We start from the raw sequence: 17,588 nt of genomic DNA, 5'->3' as shown, positions 1-17,588 counted from the left end.
CCAACAGAAGCCCCCAAATAAGTAATAATAGATAGATTATATTGTTTTTAATTTTTCAAATAATTAGATTCAACGATAATGTTGTCATATCTAAAAAAGAAGGCATTAAACCAAAGCATTGTGAATAGCCAAACTTCCGCCACTTCAAGTTCAAAACGACTCTCCACCCTATAACTTGTCGAGGCACGAGCAACACTCAACTCGAATCACTATACTCAAGCCACTACAATTGCCTACCAAGTTAATAGCAGTATTAATCTTTAGACAACCTAGCAAAGAAAATATCCATTTATGCACCAACAGAATTGAGTGAGGCCTCAACGAAGGCCTAGAAGAAAGAGAAGCCACCGTCAGCCTTGAAGAAGATGGAACTTCTGTTATTTGTTTCTTGTTGTGAAAAGCTCTAAGGTAATCACAGGTCCAATGAACACTAAGAACTGGGCACAAATCAAAATTTTATCATAGTTTATGTTTGATGCATGAATAGAAAATAACACCATACCAAGATGAGTGGAGTAGCCCGCTAACTCTTTGATAGGTGTGGATTGAAAGCCCGCTAGGGATATGACTCTCATGCCATGTTGATAATAATGGGATTTTATTTCAAAACCAATTGGTGATGAGTGCAATAGCCCATGTTCTTATATATGGCTCAATACTTTTACATCTAATTCACGTGGGACAATATTGTCCAATACCCATTTAGGATAATAGTGTTTCCATTAATTGATTTATATATATGGTATGGATATGGTCATATACATACTTGATGCTTCATACCGGCAATAAGTTTGAAATTAGTCTTATACACCTTTAGCATCTTTCTTGCCAAATATATCAACCACCTTGTTGAGACAGAGTTGAAATTCTTTTCACATGCTTTTTTGAATATCCACTCCAAGAATTCTTTTACAATTCGTAAAATTTTCATGTCAAATTTAGATTTTTATTGGGCACTTCTTTATCTTCTTCAAACCCTTAAAACCTATGAGCATGTAATCCACGCAAGTGAGTAGATAAATAGTATTTTAGGTTAGCAAACTATGATGGGATCTTTCTTCATATATCATTTAAATTATGGCATATGTAGTTATGTACTACTATAATAACAATATTACATTAATATATTTACATTATGTATCACAAAAATAATGTAAGATAAAAAAATTATTTAGGAAAAAAAATTATTTAAGATTTTTTCAAAAGTATAAATAAAAAAGTGATATTTGTTGTTGTGTAAAATTTGTCTTATTCTATATTTGTCCTAAGCTATATTTTGTATTAAATTTGATACAATTTTTGGTATGTGTTAAATTTAGACCATGTAACACAATAACAAACACTAGCAACTAAGTGAACGCTCGCCCTTCTCACGCTCACTAACCCTAGACTAGTGTTCTAAATACAAGTTGGATTTCTTGACATGATACGAAACTGACACAAGCCCGAAAGGTATGAGCACGACTAAGCACGAAAAAAATTACAGGTTTGGACACAACACGATACGAACAATATATTCTTAAGCACGACACGACACGAGAAGCACGAAATGCACGACACGTAAGCATGAATAGACTAGCCCAAAAAATACGACACACGACAAGCCTGAAAAATACGACACGACATATTATAAAACTTTATAATTTATTATCATTAATAATAAGATATTAATTTATTAATTATAAATAAGTTAAAATAATAAAACTTAAATATAATACTAAATATTATAACTTTATAATTAAAATTAAAAAATATAAAAAATTAAAATTATAAATTAATTTATTTATAGGGTGTGATATAAAAATTTGAGTATTTATAATCAAATATTTAAATTCAATTTTTTTTTATACATGATTATAAAATTTATAATCATATTTGAGTATTTATAAATATTTATAATATTTAAATTTAAATTTTAATAATTTTTTGATATGATTATTTGTAAATTATTACTAAAAAATTATATAAATATAATTAAAATTTTAAAATATACAAATAATTTACTAATTGTAATATATATATGAAAAAATAAAATATGAATTTAAGTAAGATATGATAATAAATTTACATGTTTAAGAAATACGGACCGACACAAGCAAAATTTAACATGAAATTATTGGGCATAAACGTACTCTTTAAAGATATTTACACCATAAGAAACAACTATTTTTTTTTTTTAAAATACTAATAAATATAAATCGGGCCACCCACAAAGGGAAATTTGATTTTCTATACTTAGAAAATCAAAAAATTTGATTCCTAAACCAATAATTTAAACCCTAAAAAAACTATACCTTTTTTTTTCAAAACCCCAAAAATACCCCCAAACTCTCACAGCATCTCTCTTTCTCTCTCTATCTCGGCCGGTCCACGAATCCCACACCCCAGGTCCGATGGTCGGACCATGGGGTCCGATGGGGTCCGACCAATCGGACCCATCGGACCCCATGGTCCGACCATCGCACCCGATTTTTTTTTTTTTTTCATTCGATGATTTGAGAGAGACAAAAAAAAAGAAAAAAGACATATGGTCCGATGGTCGGACCACATGGTCCGATGGGTCCGATTGGTCGGACCCCATCGGACCATGTGGTCCGACCATCCGACCACATGCCTTTTTTTCATTTTTTTTTTGTTTCAGTCCGAGAGAGAGAGACGAAGAGAGTGAGTGGGGGCGGTTCGACTGGGGTTGCTCTTCGGGTGTGAGATAGAGGGAGAGAGAGATGATGCAGAGAGAGAGAGAGAGAATATTGTGAGGGCGGTTCGACTGGGGGGCGGTGGGTGTGGGGTTTCGGGTTGGGTCGGAGGGGTTGGGGTTCGGGTGTGAGATAGAGGGAGAGAGAGATGATGCAGAGAGAGAGAGAGAATATTGTGAGGGGGGTATTTTTGGGGTTTTGAAAAAAAAGGTATAGTTTTTTTAGGTTTTAAACTTTTGGTTTAGGGAAAAAATTTGTTGATTTTCTAAGTATAGAAAATCAAATTTCCCCCCACAAATTTACAAGACTACCCAAGACTCATGCTCCTCCTTTGGAGAGTAGCACGTTACGTCACACTTTAAGAAAATGAAATTAAAATGAAAAAAAATAAAAGAAAAAGTCCATAACCAAAAAAAAAAAAAAACAAACCTATGCGCATTGCGCACCTCTCTTCCTCTTCCTACCGTTCTTTCATATTATCAGTAAGAAGAACAACAACAAACTACCAATACCATTACCAATACGTTTCTTCTTCCATTTCAAACCTCTCTACCTCCAAACCCCTCCAACAACTACGACTACCACTCTCTCTCTCGTCTTTGCGATTGCAACGACGTGTCGTTTCTACCTCCATGGCATCAGATGACGTAACCACTTTACCTGCCGACGACGACAAGTACGGCTTCACTCGCTCCGAGATGTACCAGACAAACCTTGCTGGTACCGTTGACGCCTATGACCGCCACGTCTTTCTTTGTCATAAGAACCCCGAGGACTGGGCCTCTCGTGTCGAGGATTCTGCGTCCGATCCGCTTCCCAAGCTCCTATTCTCGGCTCTCAAAGCTAGGAAGAACGATATTGCTCTTAAGGTTGGTGTGGAGTGGAGCTCTGATTCGTGATTTTTTTTTTTTTTTGGATAGGATTGGGTTTGGTATGCGTTGAAATCTTACGTTTGGACTGTTTGTTCTTTTAATTTATAGACGAAGTTGACGATCTGTGAGGGACGCGATGGGACCGAGTTTTCAGATGGAGATGTGCTGATCTTTCCTGAAATGGTCAAATACAGGTATAGTTATGGATTGGTGGTGTTTTTTGATTACTATGTATCTCAGCTAATTTTGTTGCAGAGTATGGAAATGCTCCGGTTCTTTCTTTGAATCTAATAGCATCTTTGCTCTGATTGTACATGCTTGTATGTTAAGTTTTAGAATATTATTGTTAGGGTTTAGTGTATGTAACTACAGTAGTATCAGATTTTTCTAGTTGAGCTTATTAGTTAGAGCTGAGGTTTACCTTTATCAAAAAATTTCATGTTGACTATGGACCGATTTTCGTTGAAATGACTAGAATTAGGTATGAAGTAATTATGTACTTTTAATTTACACTGTTTATCATGACTCTGTTGATTTTCATTAAATGATAGGATACAACTGAAATTTCTGAAATTGTCTTTTATAGATTTCTGTAGTTGCAGTTAGTATAGTATTCGATATTCTTATATTATAACAATTTTGCCAATTTTTTTCTTTTCTTTCAAGAATAATCATTTGTATTTGGAAGATGTTAATGTACTGGTATTTAACATTTGGGCTAAATAAGAAAATTCATTGTTGAATCTAAAGTTGTTTCTGTTCCTTCATTTTAAAGGTCTTTGAAGGATTCAGATGTGGATAGCTTTGTGGAAGATGTCCTTGTTAATGGCCAGACGTGGACAACAGGAGTGCAGGAGGTCTTAAATGGATCATATGTGTTTGTTTGCGCTCATGGAAATCGAGATAAAAGATGTGGTGTATGTGGACCTGTTCTTATTGAAAAGTTCAAGGAGGAGGTTGAGTCGAGGGGGCTTACCGATCAGGTCATTGTTAGTGCATGCTCTCACATTGGAGGTCATAAATATGCTGGGAACTTGATCATCTACAGTCCAGGTGTTGATGCAAAGATAACTGGTCATTGGTAAGTTCCAATTTGCTAACATATTTTAGAACTACTTTGATCATAGTTGTTTTTGCTGTGTGATTGAAAACAGTTTTTGTTGTTGATGTAGGTATGGCTATGTCACTCCTGCGGATGTGCCTGAATTGCTTGATCAACATATTGCAAAAGGCGAGATTATAGAACGACTTTGGAGGTTTGTGAATTTGTGTTTTTTTTGATATTATGCTTTATTGGAAAGTTAAGTCGAATACATTGATCAATGCTGTTTAAGCCTAGTTGGGTTTTATAAGAAATGGCTTTGGGGATTTTTCTTACAGTATTTGTTCTTTTCTTTAAAATTACAGGGGTCAAATGGGGGTGTCTGCTGAGGAAGGTGAAAAAGCGAAAGACCAGAAGATTCCAAATGGAGTTGAAGTTGAGTCAGTTGACAAAATCAAGGAGAAAGAAAGTGAAACTCAAGACATAAGTACTTCAGGTTGTTGCCAGGGTGCTAATGGCGGGGTTACTTGTTGCAGAGATGTAAGTTTGGAACAGAGTGATAAAAGTGAAGAAAAGAAGGTAGGCGTTTGCAGCAAAGAGGGGTCTATCTGCAAACTGTCGGGCTGGTTTAGAAAATTGGATCAAGCGGACATGTATGCTGCCGCGGCTGTGGTCAGTGCAGTAGCAACAGTGGCGGTGGCCTATGTCTTTTACAAAAGATCGAACTGAAATATACTACTGTTATCCATGGCTTCCAGTGTGCTCGCAACACTGTATCCTGGTTTTTTTGTAGGGAGTTTGGTGGTTCGACATCAATAAAAGCATACTCTTTCATAACCTTATGTTAAAGGAGATAATTTTATAAGTTTCTTTGGTTAAAGGTGATTTTTTTTTTTTACTTTTAAAAAATGTATTCATTAGTCAGCTTGCTTAATAATGTGGCATTAGCAGTGACTTTTACTTTGTTATTATTGTCTCATAATGTGTAGATGCTACAAAATGACCCATATAAACTATAAAGTACTTTCTTTTAGTATGCGTGTGGCTCACATTTTTGTTTGGTGGATTGGTCCTTCTCTATTTTGCTAGGTTTGTTTTTGCTATTTCGGCTCACAATCTTCTGGGGACAATAGTTTGTTAGTTTAAATTTAAACCCAGTTATATTTACATTAAAAGAAAAATTACAGCTTCCAATACTTCAATGATTAACTCCCCATCAATATTCAGTCATACACTAAGCTTTGCTATCATCTCTTCTACGAGTCTCAGCGTAGTGGTCTCCAAAACCCTACCTTCTTCTGCATCAATTTCTTGCATGATCTGCTCTATAAGCTCACGCTTTGACTGTATATTCTTCGAATTGTAATTTGAGCAATCTCTCAAAAGCAACAATAACTCTCGAGCCAATTTTCTAGCCTTCCAAGTTCCATCAATGCTCAGCTGAAGAAGCCCCGGCATCACTCCTTCCTTCAAGATCAACCCTCTGTATTTCTCTCGGCAGCTCTTGCATACATACAGCAAGATGCTCACTGCGTGCTCTCGGCACTCAGGCGAGCCTTCTTCAATCGTCTCTACTAATGCTCGAATTGACCCCGACGTTCCTGCAGTTTCCTGCAGCGCATCATTTGACAAAGAAACAATGTCTTCAAGCAGCGCGATCCCTTTGAGGACAAACTCCGATGACTTTTCTGAGACGTGGATTAGTTGAAGCAAGGAAAAGACTAAACCGGAAGAAACAAACAATGGGATAATCTCATGACATGTTGAAAGGTTGTGGAGAGTGGCTATGGCATCAAGCTTGGTTTGAAGACTAATATAATCGTTTGATAAGTCTTCATTGAGAAATTCAACCAAAATTTGGATGACCCCAGATGAGGCAATTGGTAACTTATTTGATTTGCAAGATGATAGGATTAACATGAATGCTACAGTGAGCTCTATTAAAGACTTGTTTTGGCATTGAAAGAGGTTCAATAAAGCTGTTACAGCCCCAGATTTGACTATACGCCTCTTGGTCCTGTTACATTGGTTAAAAGATTAGATTTTACTCAAGTGACAGAATAAATCAATGGGGTGAAGTTTGGCCCCACCCTATTGATTGAACATCATTTTAAGAATATATTCCACAAACTAAATCCTAATAGAAAAACAAACAAAAATGAAAAGTTATTTCTGACCATGTTTTTCTGTTCTTCCTTGAATATTTGATAATTGGTATAAGGTTTCAAATCAATGTAGATTGATGACAGATAGTGTTTAAATATAAAAAGAAAAGACTAACCTTTCACTGCCATAGGCAAGACTAAGCAGAGCAAACAGAGCAGCTTCAATGGCTTCATAATTTTGGTAATGAAGCATAGAAATCAAAGGTGGGATTACACCTCTTTCTACTAATTTATGCCTTTGATTACTACCAAGATTAGCTATTTCATTAGCAGCCTCAGTTTGAGCCTCTATATCACCATTGAAAAGATTTTCCATAACAACTTGCTCCATTAAAATAACCAAAGTTGATATCTTTTTCTTCCTCTTGTTTCTTCAACTCACTCTTTTCTCTCTTATGAGTTTTGCTTCCTTTCTTTGAAACTGTTATTATTATTAGTAGTAGTGTGGATTGGTTGCTTGAAGAATTAGTCTTCTGCCCTTTTTAGGGTACCCAGCCAAATCCATTGTTTCAGTCAGAAGCAACTTACCATTCTTTTCATCTCTTTCTTTTGGTTTGTTTCTCTTTCTTTCTTTTTTTATTTTTTTCCGGAATATCTGATTTGGAAATACAATAACGATTCCAAAGATTGAATCTTTATTTTTCCTTTTATAGAAGCAAACATCTTCGGCTTTTGATAGGTTAGAATTGATTACATAAGGCACGATTTCATTGGTTTTTTTAAATTGGGTAACATAATCTTCATTATAAATATATATATATATGTATATATATATATATTTTTTATGTATCTAATATTAAGAAGTTACACATGTAAATAATTTGAGTGCTACTCATTATTAAGTTTCATTATTTAATATTGATTAAATATTATTTTTAGCTTAATTGTTTTTGTAAAAATTATCGATTTTATTTTTTATTTTATAAAATGATAAATTGGAATACGCATTTTTCTGTATAATTTTTTTTAATATAATTAACTTGAAAATAATTTTTAATACCAATAAAAAAAAATATATCTAATTTTATTATAACAACTTTAAATTGTGTTTTTATTAACTTTTAGAAAAAAAATAAATTAAAAAAAATTAAATAGTGTTGTCAATAGTGGTTAACTTTTTGTTTTGTCTTTCTTTTTTTAGTGTAGCGCAATGATATTTTACAATTAATTAATAACTGATTTTGAGTTCGAATCCATAACTTTTTTTTTTTTTTTTCATTTCTCAACTCTCTCTCACCACTAAACTAGCTTTAATTTAAAATAATATTTTTAACTTTAAATAGCCCCTATGATGAAATATATTTAGTTATGTCATTATTGATGCTCTTAGGAGTACCCTCTATTTGTATCATTTATATTGAAATTCCGTATTTTAATATTCCCAGTTTGATTATTTAATTAAATGATTAATTAAATGCGGAATAATAAAACTGGTACTGAAAACAGTTTTCTGTAGTTACAAAATGCAACTCTGTAACTCCAGAGAAACCCAGAAAAACAAACAGTGCATAAAAGTAAAAACACACAAGATTTTTGTACGTGGTTTCAACAATCCTTTCAGATTGTTACTAGTCCACGGGGCCACGCCCAGAGATAAGATTCATTAGATCGGTATCAAAAATACAAAGTAATTGACTTATGCATAAATAGACTCCCTCTTATTGTATGCCGCAAGCTTGATGTATTCCACCTACTAACCGAATCTTGATAAAACTCCAAGTGCTCGAACTCCCTTCGATCACCTTGAAGAGTGCTTGAATCCTCCCGATTCAAGGCTTAAAGGCTATCTCCCGAAAGCCTATACAACCATCTCCCGAAGGTTGTGTGCTTGTATCCTCCCGATGCAAGACTTCAAAAGCAATCTCCCGAAAGCTTGTAAATACCCTTCTCCCGAAGGTGCACTGATGTTCTTCTTCGTTGTAGACTTGAATACAGACTCAAGACAATACAAACAACAAATAAACAGAGTAAGAGTAGAACAACTCTTCTCTACAAATCAAAGACTCTCTTTTCTAAAGATATGAATGAAATTCAAAGATACAAGAGAGGTACCAAGAGAGGTACTAAACAAAGACACTCTTTCCTTAAGATATGAAAGCAATTCTAAGTGTATGAAAGAGATACAAAACCTAGCAGCTATAAGATGTATTTATAATGATTATACATCTCATAGACAGCTTACATTCGGTCTGAACAAGACCTCAACCCACTAGAAACTTCCCTAAAATAATTCTTCAATCAGTCCAGGAATTTCCGTTTCTGTACCTACAGAATCGTGGGTAGTTACTACAACTTTCCTTTTATAGAAAAGGAAAGTCTAGCTCCGGTTTTCTCTTCAAGAAACCTGATCTTAGAAAATGGGAAACTCAACACAAGATCAGAATAACAGCTGGTTAGATAAAAAATGAAATGGGTAACCAAACTTACCATTTTTACCTTTTTTCCAAAAATAGGAAAGCTAGACAACTTTCCTTTCAAGTTTGATTTACACAAATATGGAAACCAAATCAATATATGCCAGCCGAAATATACATTAAATAATAAAATATTTTTGTCAATTAAATATGCCAAAAATGGAATTAACAATCTCCCCCTTTGGCACTTTGATTGACAAAACATTTTATTATGAGAAAACCTGCATCAAGTGTTAGAAACCAAAGCAAATAGCTTTTTAAAGATACAAGAGTATAGAAAATACTCCCCCTGCATGAAAGCTCTCTAACACATAAAACAATTAACTTTTTTTGGACGGAAAAGCTTGCAAACCGAAGAACACAACTTTTTAAACGGAAAAGTGTTAAACCACAAACAAGACAACTCCCCCTAAAAACAAGGATCCAGAGTTGTAACACATAATCCACAAAAAATAAGTACTACTCCCCCTTTTTGTCTATCAAGGAGCCAAAGATAACAAAAACCATGAACAAGGACATAGTAGTTTAAGCATTCACAAATAAAAAGCAAGAGATAGAGAATTGAACCACTTATTCATCATCATTGGGTCGGAAGTATTTCATGATGTTGTCCATCTTCCTGAGAAGTAAGGCTTGACTTGTCTCCATTCTCCCCAAACACAAGTTGAATTCAGCCATTTCTGTAGAAGCAGAAGCAGCAGCAGGTTCAACAGTAAGACCAGGGGAAGCAGACCGAGCCTTTCTTTGAGCAGCTTTTCCTTGAGGAGGCTTCTCAGGAATTTTGAAAGTGGTTCCAACAGCAGGCATCTCAATTGATTCATTCTCAAGAATCAATTCCTCTTGATCAGATAAAATTTTATAGATTAAGTGAGGAAAAATGAGATTGAGCCTAGGTTTCTTACCCTTTCGAAGAGAGACAATTTGCTCCCAAATCATGTCAGCCAAATCAATTTTAGCACCAATTGAAACTTTATACAAAAAGAAAGCAAGTTCATTTGAAACATTTACCGGATTGGAGCAAGGAAACCAATTGGATAGGGCAAACCTCATGAGAGCAGCATGTTGATAGGTGAGTTGAGACATATGCATGGTGTCGGAGAGTTCAATTTCATTATCACCAGAGAGATAACCGAACACCTTTTGACGATCAAACTCCACATCAGTTGGCTCAATTCCCATAGGCAAATTGAGAGCCTCAGCAACATCCTTTACAGTGAAGGAATACCAGTGTCCTCTGACAAAAACTTTGCCAAACATGAAAGAGTCCTCATCGAGAAACTCATCAGTGATGTTAGCATAAAATTCCTTCACAATTCTATCCACATACCTATCAAAACCGATCAAGGTATCTACCCATTGTCTTTCTTTCAACATGTTATACACTCCAAAAGGCTTATGAGCAATAACATTAAAATTTTTCTCCACAGTAAAATTCCTATTCTCATAGAATTTCATATCTCTAGCATGATCATTATAACAAAAATAATGAGAGTGGGGCTTGAAGTTATCAAGAGAAATACCAGAGGGTCTCTTTCTTTTCTGTGGAAGAACAGGATTAGAGACAATGGGCCTTTTTCCTTTGTCCTTCTTTGGAACAGCAGGAGGGACTGGAGCGGTGCAGCGTAGTGATCGGTTCGGTTTACGGTTCTTCACTCTCGGATCCAGAATCATCAACAACAGGAAGATCTTTGGGCACAAATTCTTCACTTGAATCGGACAAGCCCTCTGAATCATGATCCTCCTCACTTTCTTCTGGTTCAGAATCCGAGGAAGAGACCGAAGGGAGATTCTCCTTGAGATTTTTGGCCTTTGAAGATGAAGAAACCACCTTTTTCCCTTTGGATGCAATTTTAGGTTTAACCACTTCAGGCTTAGAAGGAGTGGAAACCTTGGACCTTGTTCGAGAACTCACCGTGGGCAAAGTCACCAAAGCTTGGTCGACATTAGGAGCACCATTCGAAGAAGAGGACTTCGACAATGTGTGATCGGATGAATGGGATTCATCATGATCACCCAACCCAGGTGTTGGAGAAGCAATAGGAGAGGCACCAACAAGAGGAGATGAAAATTTTGCCACTGATTTTCGAGCTTGGGTCTTCGATTTCTTGGCAGACTTCGTCGGAGCAGAAGACGAACCAGAAGCTCCGGATTCTTTGGAGCAGGCGGCGCAGGCGGAGACACCGGTGAAGCAGAAGCAGATCCACGAGTGGGCTTCTTGGATGGTTGGGCATTCTTAGTTTTGGCCATTTTTTCTTTGAAACCCTAGAACACAAACCCTCATACACTTTGAACAATGTTAGTCCTTTGAGAGAAAAAAAATAAAAAGAGAAGAGAGAGTGGTGATCGTGGGATTATGGGAAGTTGAGAATATATAACTTTCAATTTTAAATGCCCAATTTAAAAAAAACTGAAAAAGGAAGGTAACTTCCTTACCTTTGACCCACGTGTGGAAAGAAAAAAGGAAACCAAAGAAAAGTTTTTCAAATGTGGTCAATGTTTCCTTAAATGAAAAAAGGAAACCATATCTTCCCACAAAATCCAAGAAATAATAACCCCACCAAATCCGAAAATGCCACCAACAAGGAAACCAAAAATAAAATTAATTATTTAAGAACAAGTTTCCTATATACACCAAAAAGACCAAATCTCCACAAATAAAGGAAACATTCTAAATAAATAAATACAATTAAAACATGTTTCCATAAAATAAAAAAAATAAAAGAAAAAATATATATAAGGATTCGAAAATGAATTCGAAAAAAAAACTATGCCCCCCTTTTTCTTTTATTTTTTCAACATATGCCCCCCAAAGAAAAAAAATGCAAATAATAAACAAGAGAACACACCAAGACACAAAAAACACTAATCACCACTTAAGAGCAAAAATTGTGTCTAAGAACATAATGAAACATAACAAAAGAAAATAACAAAAATTTTTAACAAAGCTCACTTGACAACTCGATCACGAACCTTTTTTTTTTTATTTTTTTATTTTTTTATTTTTTTATTTTTTGATTAAAAGACAGAAAAATAAAATAACCTTGATATTTTTGCAACTAGAATGCACAATGTCCATTTGTCTTTGTCCCTGATGAAAAAAATCAAACTCATAAGAATAATCAGAAATTATTTTATCAAACTAATGAAGTAATAGAATGAGGTCATACCGGTTCACAGGAAAATTGACTCCATCACAAAGAATATTAAAGCACATCAAACAGTATGTTATAGCTTTATAACACCATTTTCGAAAATAAACAAATTTTACCACAAACTGTGTCAAGCATTAGTGTGTGAAAGTGTAAGCAGGGAACATTGCCCAATTTGTCAAAAAGACTTTTTCTGATAAATTGTACCCATAGGAGACGCTGTCACACTACCTCAATGGTAGCCCTTTTCAATGGTAGCGTATCTTCTACATAACTCCTAATTACATAGTTCCAACTTACTCAGAGATGGCTTTCACACATTGAGATAGGTAGCTCTATTCATCCAATGGAGCTTGAACACACAGTTTTTGAACAACAACATTCGAAAATGGTAGCTTACATAACACTGTTTGATGAACCTGAATATTCCTGTGAGGAGTGGACAATTTTCCTGACAAACCTGTATGACATCATAATATTACAACATTAGCAATAAAATAATGACTGAAATTCTTATAAGGTTGAAATTTTTCTTCTAGGACAAGGACAAGACATTATGAACTCTAAGACAACTCAAATATCAAGGATTATGGAAAAAAATAAAAGCATTAAACAGTACAAACCCCTAAGGATTTCCTTAGAGAAATAAATCGGACCGAGTCAAGAGCTTTAGTAAAAATATCTGCAATTTGTTTGCTAGTTTCAACATATTCTAAGACAAGAATTTTATTTTCCACAAGCTCTCTAATAAAGTGATGACGAATGTCTATGTGCTTAGTGCGAGAGTGTTGAACAGGATTCTTAGAAATGTTTATAGCACTAGTGTTATCACAAAAAATGGTTAAAGTTTTCAAATCAAACCCATAATCTGCCATCATTTGTTTCATCCATAACAATTGGGTACAACAACTACCCGCAGCAATGTACTCAGCCTCTGCTGTGGACAGAGAGATTGAGTTTTGCTTCTTGCTATGCCATGAAACCAAATTGTTTCCAAGATAGAAACATCCACCACTAGTACTTTTTCTATCATCAGCATTACTCCTTGATCGGCATCACTAAAGCAAACAAGGTTAGAATTAGTGTCTTTTGAAAACCAAATCCCAAAATCAATAGTGCTATTTACATAGCGAATGATTCTTTTCACAGCAGAAAGATGGGATTCCATGGGATTAGCCTGATAACGTGCACAAACACCAACACTATAGCAAATATCAGGACGACTAGCAGTAAGATAAAGCAAACTTCCTATCATACTTCGATACAAAGTTTGATCTACCTTTACTCCTTTTTCATCTTTGCTTAATTTCAAAGTTGTGCTCATGGGAGTGTTGGTATGTTTGGCTTTTTCAAGGCCAAATTTTTTCACCAAATTCTTTGCATACTTGCTTTGAGTGACAAAAGTTCCCTCATCTGATTGCTTCACTTGAAGACCGAGAAAATAAGTGAGTTCACCTACCATACTCATTTCGAACTCCTTTTGCATTTGGGAAACAAAAACCTGCACTTCAGAGTTAGAAGTAGAGCCAAACACAATATCATCAACATATATTTGAGCAACAATCACATCAGAATTAATGTTTTTGATGAAAAGTGTTTTATCAACATTTCCTCTCTTGTAATCATGAGAAAGCAAGAATTCAGTTAGACGCTCATACCAAGCACGTGGTGCTTGTTTTAGACCATACAATGCCTTGTCTAACTTATAAACATGATCGGGAAAATGTGGATCCTCAAACCCTTTAGGTTGTTCCACATACACTTCTTCTTTTAACGACCCATTCAAAAAGCGGATTTGACATCCATTTGATACAATTTAATACCAAGAATGCAAGCTATGGAAAGAAGTAACCTGATCGATTCCAGTCTAGCTACTGGAGCAAATGTTTCATCAAAGTCAACACCCTCAACTTGAGTGTATCCTTGGGCAACCAACCTTGCCTTGTTTCGAATGATAGTGCCAAACTCATCACTCTTATTTTTGAAGATCCACTTGGTTCCAATGATGTTCACAAACGGTGGTCTTGGAATCATTTTCCAGACTTTGTTTCGAACAAACTGATGAAGCTCATCCTGCATAGCTAAAAACCAATCTTCATCCATTAAAGCTTCTTTTACAGATTTAGGTTCTAAAGAAGAAATAAAACATAAAAATTGAATTATATTGGCATATTTTCTTCTTGTAACCATGCTCTCATCCAAGTTTCCAAGGATGAGATCTGAAGGATGATTCTTTTTAACCCCGGAGGATGGTTCCCTCTCAGTATAGGATCGTTGATTGAATTTAAAGGATACTCGGATTCTTTTGTTGTTGGATTTTCCGTAGCAACAGCATTCTCGCACGGTAACCTCGACGACCGCACGAAGCTTCGTCGGGTTCCTTTTCCTCGGCGACGGAGTTTCTCAAGCAAATCTTCAATCTGTTCTTCGTGGAAAACTCGAAAAATCTTTTAGATCATCAACAACAACATTAGCGAGATTCCATAACGGTTTGGGTTCTCATGTTATACACACGATATGCCCTACTATTTGTGGAATATCCTAAGAAAACACCTTCATCACTTTTAGAATCAAATTTACCAATGTAATCACGATCTCGTAAAATATAACACTTACATCCGAACACATGAAAGTGACTTACATTTGGTTTCTTACCTTTCCAGATTTCATATGGTGTTTTGTGAGTACACGGGCGCAAGAATACTCTGTTGATGGTATAGCAAGCAGTGTTAATGGCTTCAGCCCAAAGACGCTTTGTGAGCTTCTTGCTATTCAACATTACTCTAGCCATTTCTGCTAGAGTACGATTCTTTCTTTCAACCACTCCATTTTGTGGAGGAGTTTTAGGAGCAGAAAATTCATGAGAAATACCGTTAGCTTTACAAAATTCATCATATACGGTATTTTCAAATTCCTTACCATGATCACTCCTAATCCTAACAATTTTGCCAATGTTACAATCTTTTTCAACTTGTAATTTCAAACACGTAGTTTGGAAAGCTTCAAAAGTATCGATTTTTCTCTCAAAAAATCCACCCATGAGAATCGAGAAAAATCATCAACACAAACAAAAATATATCTTTTACCATTTAAGCTTTCTACCCGGATTGGACCCATTAAGTCCATGTGCAAGAGTTCGAGAACTCGGAAGTATTCACATACGGGACACTCTTGTGAGAAATTTTCGGTTGCTTACCTAACCGGCATGGACCACATTTTCCCAATGACTCTTTACCTAATTTAGGTAATCCTCGAACAATCCCCGAAACAGATAATTTTTTCAGATTTTTAAAGTGAATGTGACCAAGTTTTTCATGCCATAGGTCAGTAACATTTTCAATGACAGAATGACAAGTGGCATGCGTAGTGAGAGTATAACAATTATCACTAGATCGCAGCCCTTGTAATACAATTTCATCAAGAATATTATATACATAGCAATGATTGCTATCAAAGCTCACAGTATAACCCTGATCACAGATCTGACTAATGCTAAGTAGATTAGCTTTTAGTCCTTCAACCAACATGACATTCTTTAGTTTAGGAAGCCCTTCGAACTTGAGAGTTCCCATTCCTATGACTTTACCAGTAAGACCGTTACCAAATGTAACTTCTCCACAAGGCATTGGTCTTATGTTCACAAGAAATTCTTTTTCACCTGTCATGTGTTTGGAACAACCACTATCAAAATACCACATGTTAGAAGCAACAGTTTTAAAACAAGTAGAACCTACCAAGCATTTGTTTTTGACAACCCATTTTTGTTTTTGTAAAACATGTTTATTTCCAATGTAATTAGATTTAAACATGTTATGCATGGTTATGCATTTAGGTCGAATGTGACCTTTTACTCCACAAAAATGGCAAATAGGAATGAAACGTCTTCCTTTCCCTTTGAAGTTGTCAAACTTACCGTGCTGCTTCTTTTCTGTAACAACAGAGTGCTTTCTTTGTCGAGACAGACTGCGAGGTAGAAACAGTTCTTCCGTAAACAAAACTATTAGTGGTATTAGACACGAGTTGATTTGGAACATAACCCTTGACCTAGATAATTGGTTTGGCCAGATTTTTGAATTTTTTCAAAGATGGTGGAACCTGGATTTAACATTTTAACATTCTTTTTAATGTTATCAATTTCCTTGGTTAAAGAAATAATTTTTGACTCTTTTAAAGACAATTCAGATTCACAACATTTGAGTTTATCTTCCAACTCATTAATGTTGTTACACAAAATTTTATTATCTTTAACCAGGGAGCGATTTTCAGCACTAGTTTCCAACCACTTACCAAACATTACCTTGTAGGATTCAATCATGGAATCCTCATCAATTTCTGACTCATCTGATTCGGATCTGGATTCTTCCTTGTTGTCATTGGTCAGGATATTGTTCAAGCAAATGCTTTTTCCTTTTCCCTGCAAATTTCTTGACAAAACACTTGTTAGGACAACTTTTTCTTTTTCATCCTCACTACTCTCAGAATCATCACTCCAAGTAACATTCAATCCCTTTTTATTTTTCTTTAAGGTATTAGCACATTCAGATTGAGTGTGACCAAAACCTTCACATTCTCTGCATTTAATACCTTTTTTATTGTTAGATGGAAAAGGTTTAGAGGGAATGTTACCAGAAATGTTACCTTTTGGGTTCTTTGAAAAGAACTTTTTATTTCCACCAGATTTCAAGAATTTTTGGAAATTTTTTGCCAATAGAGCCATTTCATCATCATTTTCATCATCAGAAACAATATTTTCAGAAGCATTAAAGGCAATACCTTTGCTTTTCTCATTCGAGAGATTTTGCTTACTCTTTTTCTTGATTTGTTGATTCAACTCAAAGGTTCTTAAAGATCCCATGAGTTCCTCAACCTTCATTTTGCCAAAATCTTTCGCCTCTTCCATTGCAAGCAATTTTGTATCAAACCTGTCAGGAAGAACTCGAACAATTTTTCGAACCAAGACAGATTCATCTAGTTTTTCTCCCAAGGCAAAAAACTCATTAGAGATGTCAGATAATCTTTCATAGAAATCATTTAAAGTTTCAGTATCTGACATTCTCAATTCATCAAATCTAGTTTGAAGCATGGTAAATCGTGATCTTTTTACATCAGCAGTACCTTTAAATTGAATTTGAAGGATTTCCCATGCTTCTTTTGCAGATTCACAAGATGATATTAATTTAATAAAACCTTCACCAACACCATTAAAAATAGCATGTAAAGCCTTATTATTATAACCAGACAGTTTTTCAT

General features: G+C 35.1%; 2 protein-coding genes across 2 annotated transcripts; one reads left to right on the top strand and one right to left on the bottom strand.

The window, feature by feature from the left end:
• The first annotated feature begins 3,035 nt into the window (after nt 1-3,035).
• LOC115700333 (uncharacterized) lies at nt 3,036-5,646 on the top strand. Its single transcript, XM_061102132.1, has 5 exons — nt 3,036-3,565; nt 3,677-3,762; nt 4,344-4,649; nt 4,741-4,824; nt 4,976-5,646. The coding sequence occupies exons 1-5, from the start codon at nt 3,128-3,130 to the stop codon at nt 5,337-5,339; spliced, it is 1,278 nt and encodes a 425-aa protein (XP_060958115.1). The 5' UTR covers nt 3,036-3,127; the 3' UTR covers nt 5,340-5,646.
• Nucleotides 5,105-7,455, bottom strand: LOC133029997 (U-box domain-containing protein 7). Its single transcript, XM_061102133.1, has 2 exons — nt 6,892-7,455; nt 5,105-6,627 (listed from the first exon to the last, which is right to left on the bottom strand). The coding sequence occupies exons 1-2, from the start codon at nt 7,104-7,106 to the stop codon at nt 5,838-5,840; spliced, it is 1,005 nt and encodes a 334-aa protein (XP_060958116.1). The 5' UTR covers nt 7,107-7,455; the 3' UTR covers nt 5,105-5,837.
• Nucleotides 7,456-17,588: the final 10,133 nt, after the last annotated feature.

The sequence above is a fragment of the Cannabis sativa genome, chromosome 8 (assembly GCF_029168945.1).
Source record: "Cannabis sativa cultivar Pink pepper isolate KNU-18-1 chromosome 8, ASM2916894v1, whole genome shotgun sequence".
Lineage (NCBI taxonomy): Eukaryota > Viridiplantae > Streptophyta > Magnoliopsida > Rosales > Cannabaceae > Cannabis > Cannabis sativa.
The sequence above is the reverse complement of the archived record's forward strand: the minus strand, read 5'-3'. Positions and strand labels throughout refer to the sequence as shown.